The following is a 17,471-nucleotide window of genomic DNA, read 5'->3' on the forward strand; positions in this document are numbered from 1 at the left end:
TGCCGAAAACCATCGAGTTTAGACACTGGTGGGCTAGAAGGGCAAGGAAGGCGGGAGGGAGGGGCTGGGAGAAGGAGGCCCGCGCTGGCCTGAGAGGGCCAGGGGCGGGGCCGGGCGGCGGGCGCGGCCGGACGGGAGTTCCCCGGAGAAGGCTCCTCTAGCCCGAGTCCCGGTGAGTGTGGGGGCACCCGTGCCCCCTCCCCAAGGCTCGAGCTCTACCAGGCGGTCACCCCTCCCTCCACCTACTCGGTTCCGAGTGGGGAACGAGGGCCATCCCCGGCAAGGACCTCCGATCGCCTCCTCCAGGGTATACGGCGCCTAAACTCCCCACCCCACCCCCCCCAGCTCTGTTCGCGGGTAGGGTCTCTGTGCTTGCTCTCGTGACATCCCTTCGGAAGACACTACCTCTTCATCAACGCCTACTTCGCCCGATCCACCTTTCCCTCGCGCTCAAGGGACACAGTCCAGGACCATTCCGTTGCCTCCCTAACTCCTTTCAGACATCCAGTAGCTGGGGACGCAGAGCCCAGACCCCTAGCCCAACACCACACTTCTCTCCTGTAGGGGATAAAGCCTGGGGCTCACCCCCCCCAAAAGATCCTTCTACAGTTCCCACACTTTCCCAGTCTAGGGGACTCTGCCGGGACGCTGCTATGGACGACATTTTCACTCAGTGCCGGGAGGGCAACGCGGTTGCGGTCCGCCTGTGGCTGGACAACACGGAGAACGACCTCAACCAGGGGTGAGCTGGGGTGGCTGGGGGGCGAGAGGAAGGGCAAAGACATGCTCCTCTCCGCTCTGTGGGGTGCTCACTTCTGGTGCGGGCGGCTTACTTTCCTATTCAGTGTGATGAGGGTTAAGCACAGCCTGTCAGCGGGGCAGAGGGTCTCCACACCGGAAGCTGTTGTTTGAGCTGAATCTTGACTGAATAAGAATTTACAGGCAGAGTGTGCAGAGTATTCTAACTTCAGTGAACCTCATGGGCAAAAGCTAGGGGGCAAGACACGGAGCAGAGAGTGCCAGAAACTGTCCGGAGCTCCATATGGCTAGAGGAGAGAAAACCGCTGGGCTTCTGTGGGCTAAAGCTCTAAGCACAAGTGTAGAATGACAGAAGTTAAGACTGGAAAGGTCTGCAAGGGTCAGTCAGATCATGCAAGAGTATTTAGGCTATAATAATTTTCTATTGCAAGGGCAAGGGTTTAGAGCCATGTAATGGTACGATGAGATTGTCCATTTGTTAAGTGTCATCTTGGATGCTTTATGAAGAGCAAGTGGTGATGTGAAGAGAGGCAACTAACTGCCTAGTCCATCTCAAGTGGTGATGGCTTAGACTAGAATTGGGACAGGCAAAAAAGAAAAAAGTGATCAAATTCCTGAGATCTTTCAGATAAAGAATTGGTGAGACTTGGTGTGGAAAGTGAGGTCAAAGATGATGATCAGGGATCTGGCTTGGGTAGATAGTGGTTCCTTTTATTGAGGACAAGGCTGAAGGGTGGTGAGTTCCACTCTGCACACATTTAAGTGACAATAAAGTGGATGTGGAGTGGGCTGCTGGATTTCAGGAGAGATCTGACTTGGAGACAAAGATTTGGACGATATTAGCATGACTGGAGAAGGCAATGGCACCCCACTCCAGTACTCTCGCTTGGAAAATCCCATGGACGGAGGAGCCTGGTAGGCTGCAGTCCATGGGGTCGCTAAGAGTCGGACACGACTGAGCGACTTCACTTTCACTTTTCACTTTCATGCATTGGAGAAGGAAATGGCAACCCACTCCAGTGTTCTTGCCTGGAGAATCCCAGGGACGGGGGAGCCTGGTGAGCTGGTGTCTATGGGGTTGCACAGAGTCGGACATGACTGAAGCGTCTTAGCAGCAGCAGCAGCAGCAGCATGAAGATGGGCTTCCCAGGTGGCTCAGCAGTAAAGAATCTACTTGCCAGGGCAGGAGCCGGCAGGAGATGCGGGTTCAACCCCTGGGTCTGGAAGATCCTCTGGAGTAGGAAATGGCAACCCACTCCAGTATTCTTGCCTGAGAAATCCCATGGACAGAGGAGCCTGGAAGACTGGTCCATGGGGTTGCAAAGTCAGACACGACTAAGCATGTACATGCACGCACAGACAGACACACACACACAGCATGTAGATGGCACCTGAAGAGGTGGATATGAAACGGGATGAAAAACCTAGAAGACCAAACAGGAAAATATGCTGCTGCTGCTAAGTCGCTTCAGTCGTGTCCGACTCTGTGCGACCCCAGAGACACCAGCTCACTAGGCTCCCCCGTCCCTGGGATTCTCCGGGCAAGAACACTGGAGTGGGTTGCCATTTCCTTCTCCAATGCATGAAAGTGAAAAGTGAAAGTGAAGTTGCTCAGTCGTGTCCGACTCTTAGCGACCCCATGGACTGCAGCCCACCAGGCTCCTCCATCCATGGGACTTTCCAGGCAAGAGTACTGGAGTAGGCTTAAAGAAGTGAATGTTTCAATGAAAGGAGTAGTCAGTGGTACTCTAGATTGCTAAGAGGTCAAAGAACTTGAGCACTGAAGTGTAACCATTGAATTTACAATTATTTATGTATTTAATGATCTCTGTGAGAGCTGTTTCAGAGGAAAACAAGTGAAAAAAACCAGACTATACTTGGTTCCTTCATTTAAGGAACTATACTGAACACGCACTGGGTGCTAGAAGTCCAGAATCAGGCATAATGCTTGTCCTCAAGGCAGTGGTCTCCCGGGCAGGTTGAATGTGAAGTACAGAAAGTGAATGTAGACAAGTTCTTTAAGGTTGGCTGAGACAGGAAGGCAAGAAAAGCAGTAGTGATGCTGATTCAGGATCGTGGAATTTTTTTAAAGTGAGGAGAAAATAGATTTTAGGTTTGAGAGTTAAGGATCACCTGTCACTTTCATCCAGGCTTTATGGGTCCCCATTAGACTCTACGCTATTTCTCTATAATTCACACTCGTTCCATTTTTCATATAATTCTTCAAACGGTGCTCTGATAAAGACAGAGAACACAGCTACTATTTTGTTGGTGGCATCATAAAGGGTAGGTAACTTTTTCCAATGAAGCTGGCATCAAAGAGTGGTATTAGTGAAAGTGGTGCAGGTATGAGTGGAAAGGCTTCGGGGCCCCAACTGGGTATATGGTGGATATGAAGGAAGGGTCAATTTCCTGCTGGTCTCTTTGGGATTAAAGTTCAGGCTCTGAGGTGACCGGAGCATGGCAGTGGGCAGAACCCTTGTGCCCATACTTTTGCTGTCAGGCTCTGGCCTTCTCTGGGGCCACAGACCGCCAGAGGCTGATAAACTGGGGCACAAATTAAAGAGCTGGGATGCAAAACTGACTGATAAGTAAGGGGTGGTGATTGCTTTAGGAAGAGGGAGGGAATACCTCCCAGAAAAGCTTTTGGCTATCTTTGTGAACAGAGGGCAGCTGTAGAGGGAAATCAGTAAGTTAAAGGTCACACCCACCACCCATTTTGGCTTTGAGGACATCTGGATTGCCTGGGGTGACCATACCCCTGATCAGCGCCAGGCCCCGCCTAGAGCCCCCACACGGGAAGTGACCGCAGCACTAAGGCATCCGGAGGCTGACTGCCCAGACCACGGACCGCCCCCTTAGCTCCGCCCCTTGGATCTGCAGCCCAGGACTGGAGGGAATTTCCTTTTATGGCCCCAGGCTGTCAGGCAGGCCTAGTTTCCACCCAATTGTGGTTTTGTTGTTGTTGTTTTTTATACATTTAACTTTATAAAATAGAGAAGTTCTTGGGAAAAGAAAAAAGTTAGGTACAGCTTTCTAATTAAGTCATTCTCATTTTCTTGTTTTCTGTACCTAGGATTGCTTAAGAATCCTGTCTTATGTGGCGGCATCTGCCTCATGAATGACTTACCCAAAGCATTTCTCCTTTTCATTATAAACCCCTCCAAACCATCATTTTAATTCCATTCCCTTTTTAGATTCTAATTTCAGTATCAGAACCAAAACCAATCAGTAAACTTGCTTCCTCTTCCATAAACTGTGGCTTTTCTTCTCAAAGCTTCCCTTCCTTCCTATTAACATGCACTGAACAGCTGCTGTCAATTCTCAAAAAGCTTAGTCTAATAGACAAGACAGCCCATTTAACAGATTTTTACAATCCAGTGTGACAAGTACCTATGTAGTAAGGCAGTGTACAAGATATGGTGAAAACAGAAAAGAACCAACAGATGTTGCCAAACGGGTGCAGAGGAAACCAGATGAAGAATGTTACCATTTAATAATAGAAGGTGCCTGGGAAGAAAGGCTAGAGGGAGATGAAAACAGTGAATCATATGGAATTGTTGGGATTTCAGGTAGTGGTTGGTTGGGTTTGAAACTTGGGAAGGTCTGGACTGGACAGCTTTGGGAGTTGCTGGCATGAATGAGAATCAAAGTTCTAGAGGTAAGGCTTCCCAGGGAAGAGTATGCAGAGAGAATATTAAAGTTTTTCCTGTGTCAAAGCCTTTGCCCCCATCCCACTTCCACATCAATGACCCTTGCGCCTTCCTCATAGGGATGATCATGGCTTCTCCCCCCTGCACTGGGCCTGCCGAGAAGGCCGATCTGCTGTGGTTGAGATGCTGATCATGCGGGGGGCACGAATCAATGTGATGAACCGTGGGGATGATACCCCTCTGCATCTGGCAGCCAGTCATGGGCACCGTGATATTGTACAGAAGGTATGTATGAACCCCTTGATGCACATGCCTGGAAATAAGACACAGGCATTATAACATAACGTACAAAGTATCTGTACTCATCTCCCTCCTTCCTTGCATGCCTTAGTACACTTCTCTCATTTGGGACTGACTATACCTTCTACCTCTTTCTATTTGGCTATGGGCACCAGCTGCTACAGTACAAAGCTGACATCAATGCGGTGAATGAGCATGGGAATGTGCCCCTGCACTATGCCTGTTTCTGGGGCCAAGATCAGGTGGCAGAGGTGAGTACTCAGGCCCTGAACTCTGGGATGGGTGGGAAGAAGTTTGAGCTTGAGTGGGAGACTCTGGAACCCTCAACCCATCCTGTGAGTACTGTCCTGTGTACAACATTCACAAGGTTTTGTACTGCATCTGCACTCATGCTTAGTTGGGAATGCCCTCATCACAGCCATCTCTTAATTCCAGGACCTTGTGGCGAATGGGGCCCTTGTCAGCATCTGTAACAAGTATGGAGAGATGCCTGTGGACAAAGCCAAGGCACCCCTGAGAGAGCTGCTCCGAGGTCTGTCCCCACCCACTGCTGTGTCCTCGTCTTGTCCTAGCCTGTCTCTTTCCACACAACAGCTGAGGTCAAGACTTTGTCTTTCTTCCCCAGAGCGGGCAGAGAAGATGGGCCAGAATCTGAACCGTATTCCATACAAGGACACATTCTGGAAGGGGACTACCCGCACTCGGCCCCGTGAGTCAGCTGTGAGGGGAGGGGTGGTGAGAGAATAGTCCTGGACTCCTGGGGCTGGGAAAGAGGGAAGCTGGGTACCTGACCTGCCCACTCTCTCAGGAAATGGGACTCTGAACAAACACTCCGGCATTGACTTCAAACAGCTCAACTTCCTGGCGAAGCTCAACGAGAATCACTCTGGAGAGGTAACTCCCCACCCCACCATATTACCTGTTGTGCACCTGTTTTAAGTTTCTCCTCCAGTTAGTGGGCAAGACAACAGTGGCCTTAGTTAAAGCCTTCTAACCCTTATCTGTCCCTCAGCTATGGAAGGGCCGCTGGCAGGGCAATGACATTGTCGTGAAGATGCTAAAGGTTCGAGACTGGAGTACAAGGAAGAGCAGGGACTTCAATGAGGAGTGTCCCCGGCTCAGGTGGGGCAAGGCCTAAACTGGAAGCCTTAATTTCAAGGGGCCCTGTCAGCACCCAGAGGGAGATCTTTTATGCTGGATCTCAGCCAGGGGCATTCTCTCCCTCTTCCAGGATTTTCTCACATCCCAATGTGCTCCCAGTGCTTGGTGCCTGTCAGTCTCCACCTGCGCCTCACCCGACCCTCATCACACACTGGATGCCATACGGATCCCTGTACAATGTGCTACATGAAGGCACCAGTGAGTAGGGAGTGCCAAATCTCACTGCAGCAGGGTGTGGGGAAGGAAAGTCTGTGAGCCTCTCCAAATGATTTAACTCTTGCCTTCTCACTTAGATTTCGTTGTGGACCAGAGCCAGGCTGTGAAGTTTGCACTGGACATGGCAAGGGGCATGGCCTTCCTACACACACTAGAACCCCTCATCCCACGACATGCACTCAACAGCCGTAGTGTAATGGTGAGATCACAACTTCACTCCCGGCCCAAGCCCCAGAGGTCTTTTCCCTAGAATAGGACTTACCTCCTTCCACACAACTATCTTCTCTTCCTCAGATTGATGAGGACATGACTGCTCGAATCAGTATGGCCGACGTCAAGTTCTCCTTCCAGTGCCCCGGGCGCATGTATGCACCTGCCTGGGTGGCTCCTGAAGGTGAGTGATGGCATTATGATGTGAGGCAGAGAAGGGGCAGCTCAGTAGTAATGGAAGGGAACACAGACAGGACAAGCAGCTGGAACAGCTAAGTCCTATCCCTCCAGCTCTGCAAAAGAAGCCTGAAGACACAAACAGACGCTCAGCAGATATGTGGAGTTTTGCAGTGCTTCTGTGGGAACTGGTGACACGGGAGGTACCCTTTGCTGACCTCTCCAACATGGAAATTGGAATGAAGGTGAGAGCATAACTGGATATACTTGTGGTGGTAGTGACAATAATTGTAGTGGGGCTGGGCTCCTGCCACATTGATTCAAATACACAGAATCCTGTCCTGAGGGCTAGACGTCTCTCCCGACATGAGACTCAAGTTCTGAGACTCACCTTGTTTTTCCTTGTGTTTGCAGGTGGCATTGGAAGGCCTTCGGCCTACCATCCCACCAGGCATTTCCCCCCACGTTTGTAAACTCATGAAGATCTGCATGAATGAAGACCCTGCTAAGCGGCCCAAGTTTGACATGATCGTGCCTATCCTGGAGAAGATGCAGGACAAGTAGAGCTGGAAAGTCCTTATCTGAACTCCAGAGGTGTCAGGACACGGTTAGGGGAGTGCACCTCCCCAAAGCAGTAGGCCTCTGGTTGCCTCCCCTGCCACTAGTCATGGTACTACCCCAGCCATGGGGCCCATCCCCTGCCCCCATCCCTACCACTGTGGCCCCAAAAGGGAATGGGCTCAAAGCTTTGTCACTTGCCACACGGTGTCTCCCAGCATGGGAGGGATCAGCCCTGCCTGTCACAATAAAGTTTATTATGAAAACAGGCTGGTGTGGGGACAAGAGAACAGACAAGTACATTGAGACTGGGTGGCTCAGGTGAAGTAGTGCGGCTTCTTCACATTGATGCCATACTCGCTGAGGGCAGGGGTCAAGTCCTCCATGGTTAGAGTGTACTTGCGGTCCTGAGGGAAGAGGGAAGAGCACCAGCTGAACACAGGAATTCCAGATTTCAATCCCAGGCAGGTGACCCTGAGTAGGTCTTTCACCTCCCCTAAGGCTTAATTTCCCTCAAAGGGGTTTCAGGATAATTTAAGCCTCTGCTGCTGTAGGAGGTAATTACTGAATCAATGAGCCTCCCCTCACACCTTGCTCTTGCTTCGGGAGCTGCCAGAGGCTGTGCCCTTCATTTTGCAGTGCTGTAGGGCATCGTTGGCAATATCTGAGATGAATTTCTGGGCAGCTAGGGAGATGAGCCGAATTCTGGAGAGAAAAAAATGGTATGAGAAGAGCATAGACAATAAACTCCACACAAACACCCAACACTCTAACCTGCCCTGAGTTTACTCACATGCGTGGGTCGGAGGCCTCAAAGCCAGCACGGTTCAGGTAGTAACCAGTCACTGCATCAGGGATCTGAGAAATCAATTAGACGACTGTAAGCGTTAGCCCTGTGTACAGCGGGGCTGAGAGTCGGGGTAAGGGAAATAGAGGGCAGGCCTGGCTATCAGGAAGCTCCCAGTTTGGGTGGGCAGAAGGGAAAAATCACAAAAGCTAGGAAGAGAAACACAAGAGGATGCTGCAAATCCAGATGGTGTGGCAGAAGTTGGCATGACAGCGAGTCATTAGCCTTGTTCAGGCGGGAAGCCCACCGTAGGCGTGTAATCCTCCAGCTGCATCAGGAAGTCCACTAGAGGCGTGCTGGACACCACTGGCTTCACCTCTCCGTTGGCCGCGCTTGGCAGCACGTAAACCCCGTTAGACATGGCCCCCTCCGGGGGCGCCGCGCCGCCGGTCGTCACTGGAGCTGGAGGAAAACCAGCAAACTGAGACACGGAGGTGGGAGGCTCGAGGGTTCCGCTAGGTGTGTCTTACCCTCTGCCCTCACCCGCCGCTGGGCCCAGCCCAAAGCGCGGCCCTCGCCCTCATCCGTCCCGGCCCTCACCCGCCCCGCGCCGCTCGGCAGGCTCCCCGGCCCGCGCCGCCACGACTCCAGTGCCCCCTGCCGCGGCTCCAGCCCCAGGCCCCCCTGACGTCCCCGCGGGGCTGGCCTTGTTCTCCGCGGCGGTGCCGGCGGGCAGCGCGGCGGGGGCCGAGACCGCGGGCGCCGGGCCCGGGGCCGAGGCGGCGGAGGCCGGCGCCGCCTCGGGGTCCGCGCCGGAGCCGCTGCAGCTCATCGGGCCGGTGGGAGAGGCGGCGAACAGAGCCGCTTCCGCTTCCGTTCACCTTACGCACACACCAGGGGTGACGTCACGCGCCCCACGACTCGTTCCTCCCACGCCACGCTCGCTCCGCCCTTAGGCCTCCTTCCTTTATTCCCCGCCCATCCAGCCGCTACATGACAAAGGCCGGGGGGCGGAGACCAAGTGTTGCGGAACTGCGCTGGCGCGGACATTTCGCGTCCGGACCCGCGGTTCTCCAGTGTGGATCCGCTGGGATGGGAACCCCTCAAAGTCGAGGATTCTCTTCTGTGGGCTTGAGGCCCCCTCACCCAGCCGGACGCCTACAATCCTTGCTTTGAGGCTCATCGCCCCGACACCTCTCTACTGTTGGTCGCCTGCCTGTCTGCATCTTTTCTAAGTTCCTTATCCAGCCTTTTAAGGGTTTGTAGTGGAGTTGAATAGCCTCTTTCCCCGCCAGCTGCCCAAAGTGAAGGTAACCGGACAGCTGACACAGTGCTGCTGCAGATGGGAAGAGAGGTACAGTCCACCGTCCGTATAGGTGGTGAAGGGTTGGTAGGATTGGTTCCGGGACTCCCCCCCGCTCCCGTCCCCAACCCATGTATACCAAAATCCGTGGATGCTCAAGTCCGTTGTATGAAATGGCATAGTATTTGCACTGTATACTCTATATAATCTCTAGATTGCTTATAATATCCAATGCGATGTAAATAGTTTACATGGTAAATTCAAGTTTCGTCTTTTATAATTGGAATTAAAAAATATATATATCTTCAGTTCACGGTTGGGTGAATCTGTGGATGGAGAACCCGAGGATACAGAGGGATGGCTGTCTTTCAGTCTTAATAAACAATTTATGTAAAATCACGGCTAGTGAGTGGGGTTTTCAACACAGCAAAAATTTATTTTTGTCAGTCCTGAGCTAGGGTCTGCAAATACAGAGTTAAGTAGGAGAAGGTTCTACTCCTCCGGGCACCAGTGGTCTTGCAAAGGGAGGCATTAACAGTTAAACTTGCCATTTCACCAATATATGGGAGTTAAAATACTGGAGGTAGACACAGGGTGTGCAGTGCAAGGGAGGAAGGGAACTAGTAGTTGCTGCCTACATCTGTGTGTTAGGCATTCCATTAAGTTTATTCCACTTAATGATTTCCTGAATATTAGAGGCAGGTATCAATATCCTCACTTAACAGATGAGGAAAAAGTCACTGAGAGTTGAACTTACTTCCCCCAGGCTCTCTCTAGTCTATATCAGAACCAAGAATCTAGGATTTTTCTGTCATATCCACATCAACTAGCTTCAGGGAGCCAAAAGATTCACAAGAGAAGGTGAGCTGAGTTTTGAAAGAATTCTGGACCTTAGCCAGGCACAGGAAGCCAGGGGTAATGTTAGGGCAAAGAATATCTTGAGCAACAGTGAATGAAAGTGCATGGAGGGGAGTGTGGGGAGACAGGGAAGGGTAAACAATTTGTTACTTGGAAACAAATAGCAAGTAAGGAGATAGGTTTGTAAGTCATGATAAAAAGCTTGACCTATATCCAGTAATCTTTGAAGGCTCTTAATTAAGTAGATGACCTCATGAGATTTGCTCTGATAGTTGGTTTTGGGGCTTCCCTTGTGGCTCAGTGGTAAAGAACATGTCTGCCAATGCAAGATATCCATGTTCCATCCCTGGGTCAGGAAGAACCCTGGAGAAGGGAGTGGCAATCCACTCTGTATTCTTGCCTGGGAAGTCCCATGGACAGAGGAGCCTGCTGGGTTATAGTCCATGGGGCTGCAAAAGAGTCAGACACAACTTAGTGAATAAACAACTGGTAGATGGTTTAGGGAAAGGCAGGATGTAAGGGCACTTCTTGCAAGGGCCTCAATTCAGAGGAGCGGGAATATGGCTCACAGCTCATGTAGTAGCAGTGGAGCTGGAGAGAAGTAGATGAATTCAAGATACACTTTGGAAATATAATTGGAAGAACTTTTGGGTTGATAAAGATGTATTTAAGAGATAGAGTCAGTAGGACTTGTTGACAAGGAGATGATGGGAGGAGGTGAAGGAAATGGGAAACTTGGATTATACTTTAGGTTTCTGGCTCAGTTGGAAGTGTCAAGCATAGTGTCATTTATAAATAAGAAACAAAAGAGAACAGTTTGGGATTGGGAAGAACGGAGATGAACTATTGAGAATTACACATCTTGCTTTTGAGGTATCAATCCCTGTAGGATGGAAAGTCCGATTTAGTGAGATGGTGATGGCTGTGGATGCCAGTCATTGATTTGTTCCAGTGGACAATGAGTCAAGTGAGAAGAGCAAAAGACAAAGGATAGAGCAATGATACTACATGGATTAGGTATGATTAGCATTTACACAGTTGTACCAATGCAAATCCTGTATGCAGCTCAGACAAAAATAGGATTGTATCGAGAGGACAAAAGAATGGGTGGTGCGGATTTTGAGTGATTGGGGCAAGGCAGAAGAATGATCACAAGCTAATAGGAAGTCAGTAATGGCTATAACTGGGCAAGGGGAAATCAATAAACAGCAATATAAGCATGTTATTTAGAGATAAACTAGTGGTGGAGAACATGCCTGCCAATGCAGGAGATTTAAGAGATGCAGGTTCCATCCCTGGGTCATGGAGATCCCCTGGAGGAGGGCCTGGCAACCCACTCCAGAATTCTTGCCTGGAGAACCCCAAAGACAAAGGAGCCTGGCAGGCTACAGTCCATGGGGTCACAAAGAGTCAGACACGACTGAAGCGACTTAGCACACACTAAAGAATCATCAGAAACAGTTGAAATGATTGCCTCAAGTAGCAGGAAATGGGGGTAGATATACAAGGCGTGGCTATTTTTTTGCAGTAAGACTTAAAGAAGTATTTGACAATGTGCCCATATACTTTGACAAAATAAAAACCAAGAGTTATAAAATTTTACAAAAGGATAGAGCAACAAAATACAACAACGTTTAATGAGGAAGCAGAGAAAGAGAAGGAGGGAAAAGGGAATGAAGGAGGAAGAGGGAGTGGTCAGAGAAGAAGCCAAGCCCTGGAAGCTAAGAAAGAAGAGGCAGTAGGCTTCTATGACAGAGAGCTCACAAAGCAAAGGTTGGGAGTATTTCTTAGGGAGAAGGAAGGAGTAAAACAGTAAGAGTAGAGGTCTCATGGCAATGAATTGAGGAATGAGGATGCAGTGAAATAGTGTACACAGACAGTGTAGAAAACACGTTGGGAAAGCCTGGTTGAAAAGAAAAGAAACGGAGCAGGGGGCCCTGGGGGGTGGGGGTGAGAGTGGTTGTATGCAGGGGATCCTCCCAAATAGTGCTGGTTATGGCACCTGTTGAGGAACCTGGGGCAGGGGGACCTGAGTATGATGGAACAGGTAGGGTTGGGAGTCAAGTCAAGCTCACAGCATTTCTGGGTTAGGGAGATAAGCTGTCTGTGGCAGTCAACGGTTGAGGGTTCAGCAGGGCCTCCAACACTGCAGAATAAGGGACCCAGCCACCTGCTGTGGGGCAGAGGACAGGCCCACACTTCTAGCAGGAGAGGGTCAAGGGTTCATTAGTGTCTTCAGCAGAGCTGGGAAGTTGGGTGTTCCCCAGCCTGTCACAGGATCCCAGCCAGGGCCAGAGCAGAAACCTTGACCCTCCACCTCTTCATTCAGACAGGACTCATGGCAGCCACGGGTTACCTAGGGAGAGGGTGGGCATTAGATCTGGACCTGCTGATATTAACAGACTATAGCCCCTTACCCTGTATTCACATTCCAGAGGCTATCCCACCCCATCAGAATTGCCCTCAAGTTCATCTCAGCACTCAACATACTCTTAGGAGTATGAATGTTGTTATTTCATATGAAAATGGCCACAACCCTTCCTTCCATACTCACATCAAAGAGTCCTGCCCCACGCTGCTGGTAGAGCCTTGGGTTGAGAAAACCTAGAGGGGGTAGCCCTCTGAGGATTCTGTGTTCATTTATCAGGGATAGGAGTCCCCCAAACACTGGAGTAGAGGCCTGCAAGGGTGAGCGTGCAAGTAGAGGTTAGGGATTCATAGTGGTTGGATTTTTTGGGAGGGATGGGTAGGAGGTCTCTGAGGAGTCAGGGGTTCTGGGTGCAAGGTCTTGGGGTTGGAAGGTAGGGGTATTCGCTGGGTGGAGGTTTGGAGCCAGACTGATTCTCACCGAGGTACCAGACACCCATGGAATGGGCACATGATTGCTGACCACCCAGTAGCCATCAGAGAGTGCAGCCACGTCTGGGTAGGCGCGGCCACTGGCATTGAAGTAACTGGATGGTGGCAAGTGGGGACTGGAGCTCAGGTACCGGGTTACAGCTTCCTCCTGAAAGACACTCTTGAGTAAGTACCATCTGCTGAACTGAGGATTCCACCCATCTCTCCTCCACCAACACAAACACACACATACCTGGTACGAAGGCCGTGGGAACACATTGCTGAAGCCGCCACCACTGATGTAGTCAACAACCTCATCTGTGATTCGGAAAGGGTTTTGGAAGGATGTTCCTCCCACCGTGGTGACATAGGGACTGAGGGAAGAAGACAGCACTCAGAATGTAGCAGTTCTAAGACACCTCCAAAATGCATAGGGCTGGGTGAGTGTGGCCTGGGTCTTGCTGGAGGGACTGGGAAAGCACTCTGGTGAAGTATGTACACGGGGAAGACTGAGAGGTTTGTGGTCCTCAAGGCATGGTCTGAGGTGACTGTGCACACTTCTCCCTACAAAACATCCACCAAATCTCCCACTAAAATGCCTGGGGACCGAGGAAGCAGAATACTGGGATCTCTGTCCTACTCAGGAGATTCGGGGCCTGGGACCTTTGGGAAGAAGGGGGGGGGTGCGTGCAGGAACCAGAGGAGAGACTGAAAATACTGCATGATCACAATCAGAGCAGGTACGACTGAGTGCTGACCCACAGGAGCACCTGGTGGGGTCAAGGCAAAGGTTCTAGACCATGAAATCACAAGTAAGTGGTGGGCTTGGGTGTTTACCTGGAGGCAGGGAAGCTGGGACGGAACTGGTGTCTGCCAGAGACAGACCAACACCCGGCCCCACTGTCACCTGGGAGAGAGACCAGGTTTAGCATTCAGTTTCATTGGTCAGAGCTTGGAATGTAGGTTCAGATGTCAGAGAGGAAATTCACATGTTATTACTGCAAGAGGTCAGAGTTGAGGTCAGGTCAGTGGTCTAGGTTGAGTTCAGATTATGAGTTAGAGATCAGGTCCAGGAGTTACTGTGGGGTCAAAGTTCTCATCTTGAGTGGGCAATGGGTGGTGGTGGGGTCCAAGTTTAGAGTAGGAGGTCACCTGAGGCAAAGAGCAGGGTAAGACCCCGAGCCGCCGCCTTCATGAGCTCAGTGTTGACCCGCTGGATGTAGGTGCTGCTGAGGGAGTCCTCGTCATCGCCGTAGCTCACGGTGTGCACGTATGGCAGAGCTGACTCGTTACTGAGCAGCAGAAGCCACTGCAGGAAAGGCTCCTGTGACTCATGCCGGCCTGGATATTTTTTGGAGAAGAGGGCAAAAGGGCAATCATTTGGGAAGTTATCAGGATCTCCTTCTATCTCATGGAATTCCCTTGAAGGCGCAAAGATCACTTCTCCCCCGCAATTCTGTCCCCACCAGTCAGTCCCCTAGGCAGTACCAGGGCTACTGTAGACCCAGGTAGAGATGTTGGCACCAGCACTCATGAGGTACTCCACATCTAGGCTGGCCTCAATCCCGGCCCGGCCTCGGCCCTGTTGTCCGACCACACGGGCTACCGATGCCTGGTGTGCAAAGTCCCCACCGAAGAGGCGCATGAACTCAGCCAGGTCTGAATCGTGGAAATACTGCTCCAGGAACTACAGAGGGAGTCAGAGGAGATTCATGGGTCAGAAAACACAGCCCCAAGGGTCAGGTCGGGGGATGCTGTTCCAGATCACAGGATTAGAGTCGGAAAGTCAGCCCCAGGCTGGTCAGGCACCTTGAAGAGGCTGCGAGGATGCTGAGGCTCCCTGCATGGCTCACCTGAGCACAGGCTTGACTGTTGTTGGTTGTGCCAGAGCCCACATCTTGTGCCGTCAAGTTGTAACGCTTACGGATCACGGATGGTGTCACTCCCAGGTGGAGGCCAACAGTCCCCGGCACCTGTGGCTCAGGGCGTTGCCTCAGAGTTGATGTAGGGGGAAAACGATGCAGCCCCCCAACTGTGGGGAGGAGTCAGGCTTGAGGAAGAGATCTTTTAGACTCCAACCCTCATTTTACCACTGTGATCCCACCCACACTCACACCCCCTGTGGCACCTAAACTTCTCCCATCCCTGGCTCTGCCCTTCCAACCTCCACCAGCCCCACGGGGTGTTACCAAAGTCCACATGTGGGGCCAAGGCCTTTGGGAGCCGGTAGGGATGTGGCGACCTCACAGCATGGGTGTCCGCAGGTCCTCCCACATAGTGATGAAACTCAGCTCCAGGGAGCAGCAGCTCTGCCTGTCTGGAGGTAAAGAGTTCAGAAAACACAGGTCAGAAAGCATGAAGCAGAGCAGAAGAGGCTGCCTGAGCATCACCAGGTAGTTAGTTGTTATCTTCCCACGCATTTTCACCCGCAGCACCTGCAAACTCTCAGCTCCCTCCCCCTGGTAGGGAGACAAATCTCCCTGATGGGGTGATCAATACCCTCTGTGAGGCAATTATCTCCTCTCACCGGACACTCAGCCAGCAAGTCAGAAAGTCCTGTGTGGTCACTGAGTGGCAGTTCCGGGCCCCAGCTGCCAAAAGCCATTTCTGGACCGTGTGGAGGGTCAGTGGTGATGGCCGGACCAGTTCAGCCACATCCTCTAGGGTCAGGTACTTGCCTGCAGGGGTTCAGTAGAATTGCCTTTATTCATTGCTTTTCCAAATTGCTCATTTTGGACTTCAACCAGGAGGCACTGGGACATCCTAGGGAAACTGGAGTAGGGGCTTGAGGGATGGGTGGGAAGCTTCTAGTAAAAAGGCAGGCCATACAGGTGTAGGCTCAACTTGGGGGAATATGGATTTATCCTAAAGGAGAGTAGGTTGCAAATACTGCATGATCATGAAAAACAAATGAGATTAATAGATTAAAATGTTCTTTTGGGGGTTGGGGGGTGTGCCACACAGCTTGTGGGATCTTAGTTCCCCAACCAGTGATAGAATCCAGGCCACAGCAGTGAAAGCACTGAGTCCTAACCCCTGGACTGCCAGTGGAATTTTTAAAAAAAAATGTTCATTTTAAGTTTATTTCCAATAAAAGTTTTCAAAACTTTCACGACCAGTTATAAGATGATATCTAATTTAGCTCAGATCTTCATACTTACTGATTTTAAGCTGAACATGGTGAGTCACTGTTCTGCATGGATCATGCACACACCTCCTGGGTGAACCTTAGATTGCCCCCTCACACGCTTACCACTCCCACTCCTTCCCCACCACAAGGGGCTTCCTCAGAGGAAGCACACGGTCCAGCTTGACCGTTGGAGCAAAACACCGACTCTTGGAGGAGACTGTGAAGTTTAAAGGGAGTGGATTGGAGGGGAAGAGATGGCAGACCAGCGAGGTGGGGTGGGCAGCAGTCCAGGTGAGAGAGTAATCAGCTGAGTTGGTGGCAACAAGGAATGATGAGAGAGTGGACTGTTTCAGAGCTGGAACTGACAGCTTTAGGGTTTGAGTGGAGGAGAAAATGAGAGTGAATTTAGCAGGGGTTGGAGGTGAAATCTGAGGTAGTGAGCTAAATTTACATGTACTGGATGCCACTTCCCCACTTGTCTGGCAGCTGGCAAGCAGTAGAGTCATAATTTAAATTCAGGTTTGATCACCAAGCCTGTGCTCTTAACCATACCCACTTTGTTTTTTAGCCTGATGAACACAGGTGGAAAGTTTTGGAGGGAAGAATGTGAATTAGTTTTGGACAGTACTTCCCATTCACTTTTTTATTCAGAAACTCTTCAGTGAAGGTCACTGCCATTCATCTGTCCTATATCACCCCCTCCACAGGCCCTAAGAGCATGCCCTTGACATGACCTGCACTGTCCCATGCTCAGCCCAGCCCCGTGTTCCTCCACTGCATCCCACATCCTGCCCCGCGGTCCCGCCAAGCACCGTAGTGAGGAGAGCCAGGATCCGACACAGCCTGCACCAGCTCGGACAGTCTCTTCACGTTCTGCTGTCTCAGGGCAAATGTAAGACTCAGCTCTTCCTCAGGGTCCGCACGGCCCAGGGACACCCAGCCAGGGGGCAGCCTGCAGGGTCAATGGTCACACAGCCTTCATTATTAAAGTGGGGATGGGAAGGTTCAGTATTAGACCTAGATTTGGAGGAAGATTCAGAAGCAGATTTGAATCACAGGAGATGGATGATCAGACTGAGCCTGGGAACTATGGAGGGGGCTACCAGGAGCTGGTAAGCCAGTGAGGGAGGCTGGAACCAGGATAATAGGTGCAGGACAAGCCATGGGGAAGGGGCAGTCAGTGCTAAGTCAACTCACCTTCTCTGCTGGTCAGGCTCCGGGCTGTAACTGCATTTGCCAGTGACAAAGAGGGCAAAGAGCCCTAGGAGGCTGCAGGGACAGCACATGGGTTTCAGCAGGAGCTGGACTGTTGCTGTTCCCACCCTCCAACATAAACTCCCTCCAGCGTGATTCCCTTCTCCCGGAGCCCCCCGTTTCTCACCAGGATCGAGGTCCCATTCTGCCTTTCCTCTCGTCTGCTGTCATGTGACAGATCACATGAACCCTGTAGTCCACAACCGCCTCTGCCTAGGAACTAGTGACGTGCTGGCCCCGCCCTCAAATGGGTGGTCCTGAATGCTG

The 17,471-nt window shown here is 51.2% G+C and overlaps 3 protein-coding genes across 6 annotated transcripts; 1 reads left to right on the forward strand and 2 right to left on the reverse strand.

Moving 5' to 3' along the window:
• Window positions 67-7,304, forward strand: ILK (integrin linked kinase). 4 transcript variants are annotated; one of them, XM_018059471.1, is made up of 13 exons: window positions 67-172; window positions 627-742; window positions 4,532-4,697; window positions 4,868-4,963; window positions 5,148-5,244; window positions 5,338-5,421; window positions 5,521-5,606; window positions 5,725-5,834; window positions 5,944-6,071; window positions 6,167-6,288; window positions 6,384-6,483; window positions 6,591-6,721; window positions 6,891-7,304. In XM_018059471.1, exons 2-13 carry the CDS (start codon window positions 654-656, stop codon window positions 7,038-7,040), a joined length of 1,359 nt encoding a protein of 452 aa, XP_017914960.1. In that variant the 5' UTR covers window positions 67-172; window positions 627-653; the 3' UTR covers window positions 7,041-7,304. The 4 variants fall into 4 exon arrangements, with proteins under 4 accessions (XP_017914960.1, XP_017914962.1, XP_017914963.1 ...); XM_018059473.1 differs by having other exon boundaries at window positions 79-172; window positions 632-742; XM_018059474.1 differs by having other exon boundaries at window positions 114-307; window positions 632-742.
• TAF10 (TATA-box binding protein associated factor 10) lies at window positions 7,271-8,695 on the reverse strand. The gene is made up of 5 exons (XM_018059475.1): window positions 8,422-8,695; window positions 8,129-8,283; window positions 7,828-7,892; window positions 7,625-7,739; window positions 7,271-7,441 (listed from the first exon to the last, which is right to left on the reverse strand). Exons 1-5 carry the CDS (start codon window positions 8,651-8,653, stop codon window positions 7,352-7,354), a joined length of 657 nt encoding a protein of 218 aa, XP_017914964.1. The 5' UTR covers window positions 8,654-8,695; the 3' UTR covers window positions 7,271-7,351.
• On the reverse strand, window positions 9,535-17,410 carry TPP1 (tripeptidyl peptidase 1). The gene is made up of 13 exons (XM_005689758.3): window positions 17,332-17,410; window positions 17,148-17,219; window positions 16,763-16,902; window positions 15,348-15,498; window positions 15,010-15,137; window positions 14,674-14,852; window positions 14,309-14,507; window positions 13,973-14,161; window positions 13,658-13,727; window positions 13,074-13,194; window positions 12,831-12,989; window positions 12,537-12,662; window positions 9,535-12,338 (listed from the first exon to the last, which is right to left on the reverse strand). Exons 1-13 carry the CDS (start codon window positions 17,373-17,375, stop codon window positions 12,198-12,200), a joined length of 1,719 nt encoding a protein of 572 aa, XP_005689815.1. The 5' UTR covers window positions 17,376-17,410; the 3' UTR covers window positions 9,535-12,197.

The sequence above is a fragment of the Capra hircus genome, chromosome 15 (genome assembly GCF_001704415.2).
Source record: "Capra hircus breed San Clemente chromosome 15, ASM170441v1, whole genome shotgun sequence".
NCBI classification, from domain to species: domain Eukaryota; kingdom Metazoa; phylum Chordata; class Mammalia; order Artiodactyla; family Bovidae; genus Capra; species Capra hircus.

Coding starts and splice junctions, on each gene's coding strand:
- ILK (XM_018059471.1), top strand. CDS start 654: ATGGACGACATTTTCACTCAGTGCCGGGAGGGCAACGCGGTTGCGGTC. Junction 4,964..5,147: donor GCCAAGATCAGGTGGCAGAG/GTGAGTACTCAG, acceptor TCTTAATTCCAG/GACCTTGTGGCGAATGGGGC. Junction 6,072..6,166: donor TGTGCTACATGAAGGCACCA/GTGAGTAGGGAG, acceptor CTTCTCACTTAG/ATTTCGTTGTGGACCAGAGC.
- TAF10 (XM_018059475.1), bottom strand. CDS start 8,653: ATGAGCTGCAGCGGCTCCGGCGCGGACCCCGAGGCGGCGCCGGCCTCC. Junction 8,284..8,421: donor TGCCGAGCGGCGCGGGGCGG/GTGAGGGCCGGG, acceptor GTTTTCCTCCAG/CTCCAGTGACGACCGGCGGC. Junction 7,893..8,128: donor TGGAGGATTACACGCCTACG/GTGGGCTTCCCG, acceptor TTGATTTCTCAG/ATCCCTGATGCAGTGACTGG.
- TPP1 (XM_005689758.3), bottom strand. CDS start 17,375: ATGACAGCAGACGAGAGGAAAGGCAGAATGGGACCTCGATCCTG. Junction 12,663..12,830: donor CATGGGTGTCTGGTACCTCG/GTGAGAATCAGT, acceptor TCACCCTTGCAG/GCCTCTACTCCAGTGTTTGG. Junction 12,339..12,536: donor GTGGGGCAGGACTCTTTGAT/GTGAGTATGGAA, acceptor CCCTCTCCCTAG/GTAACCCGTGGCTGCCATGA.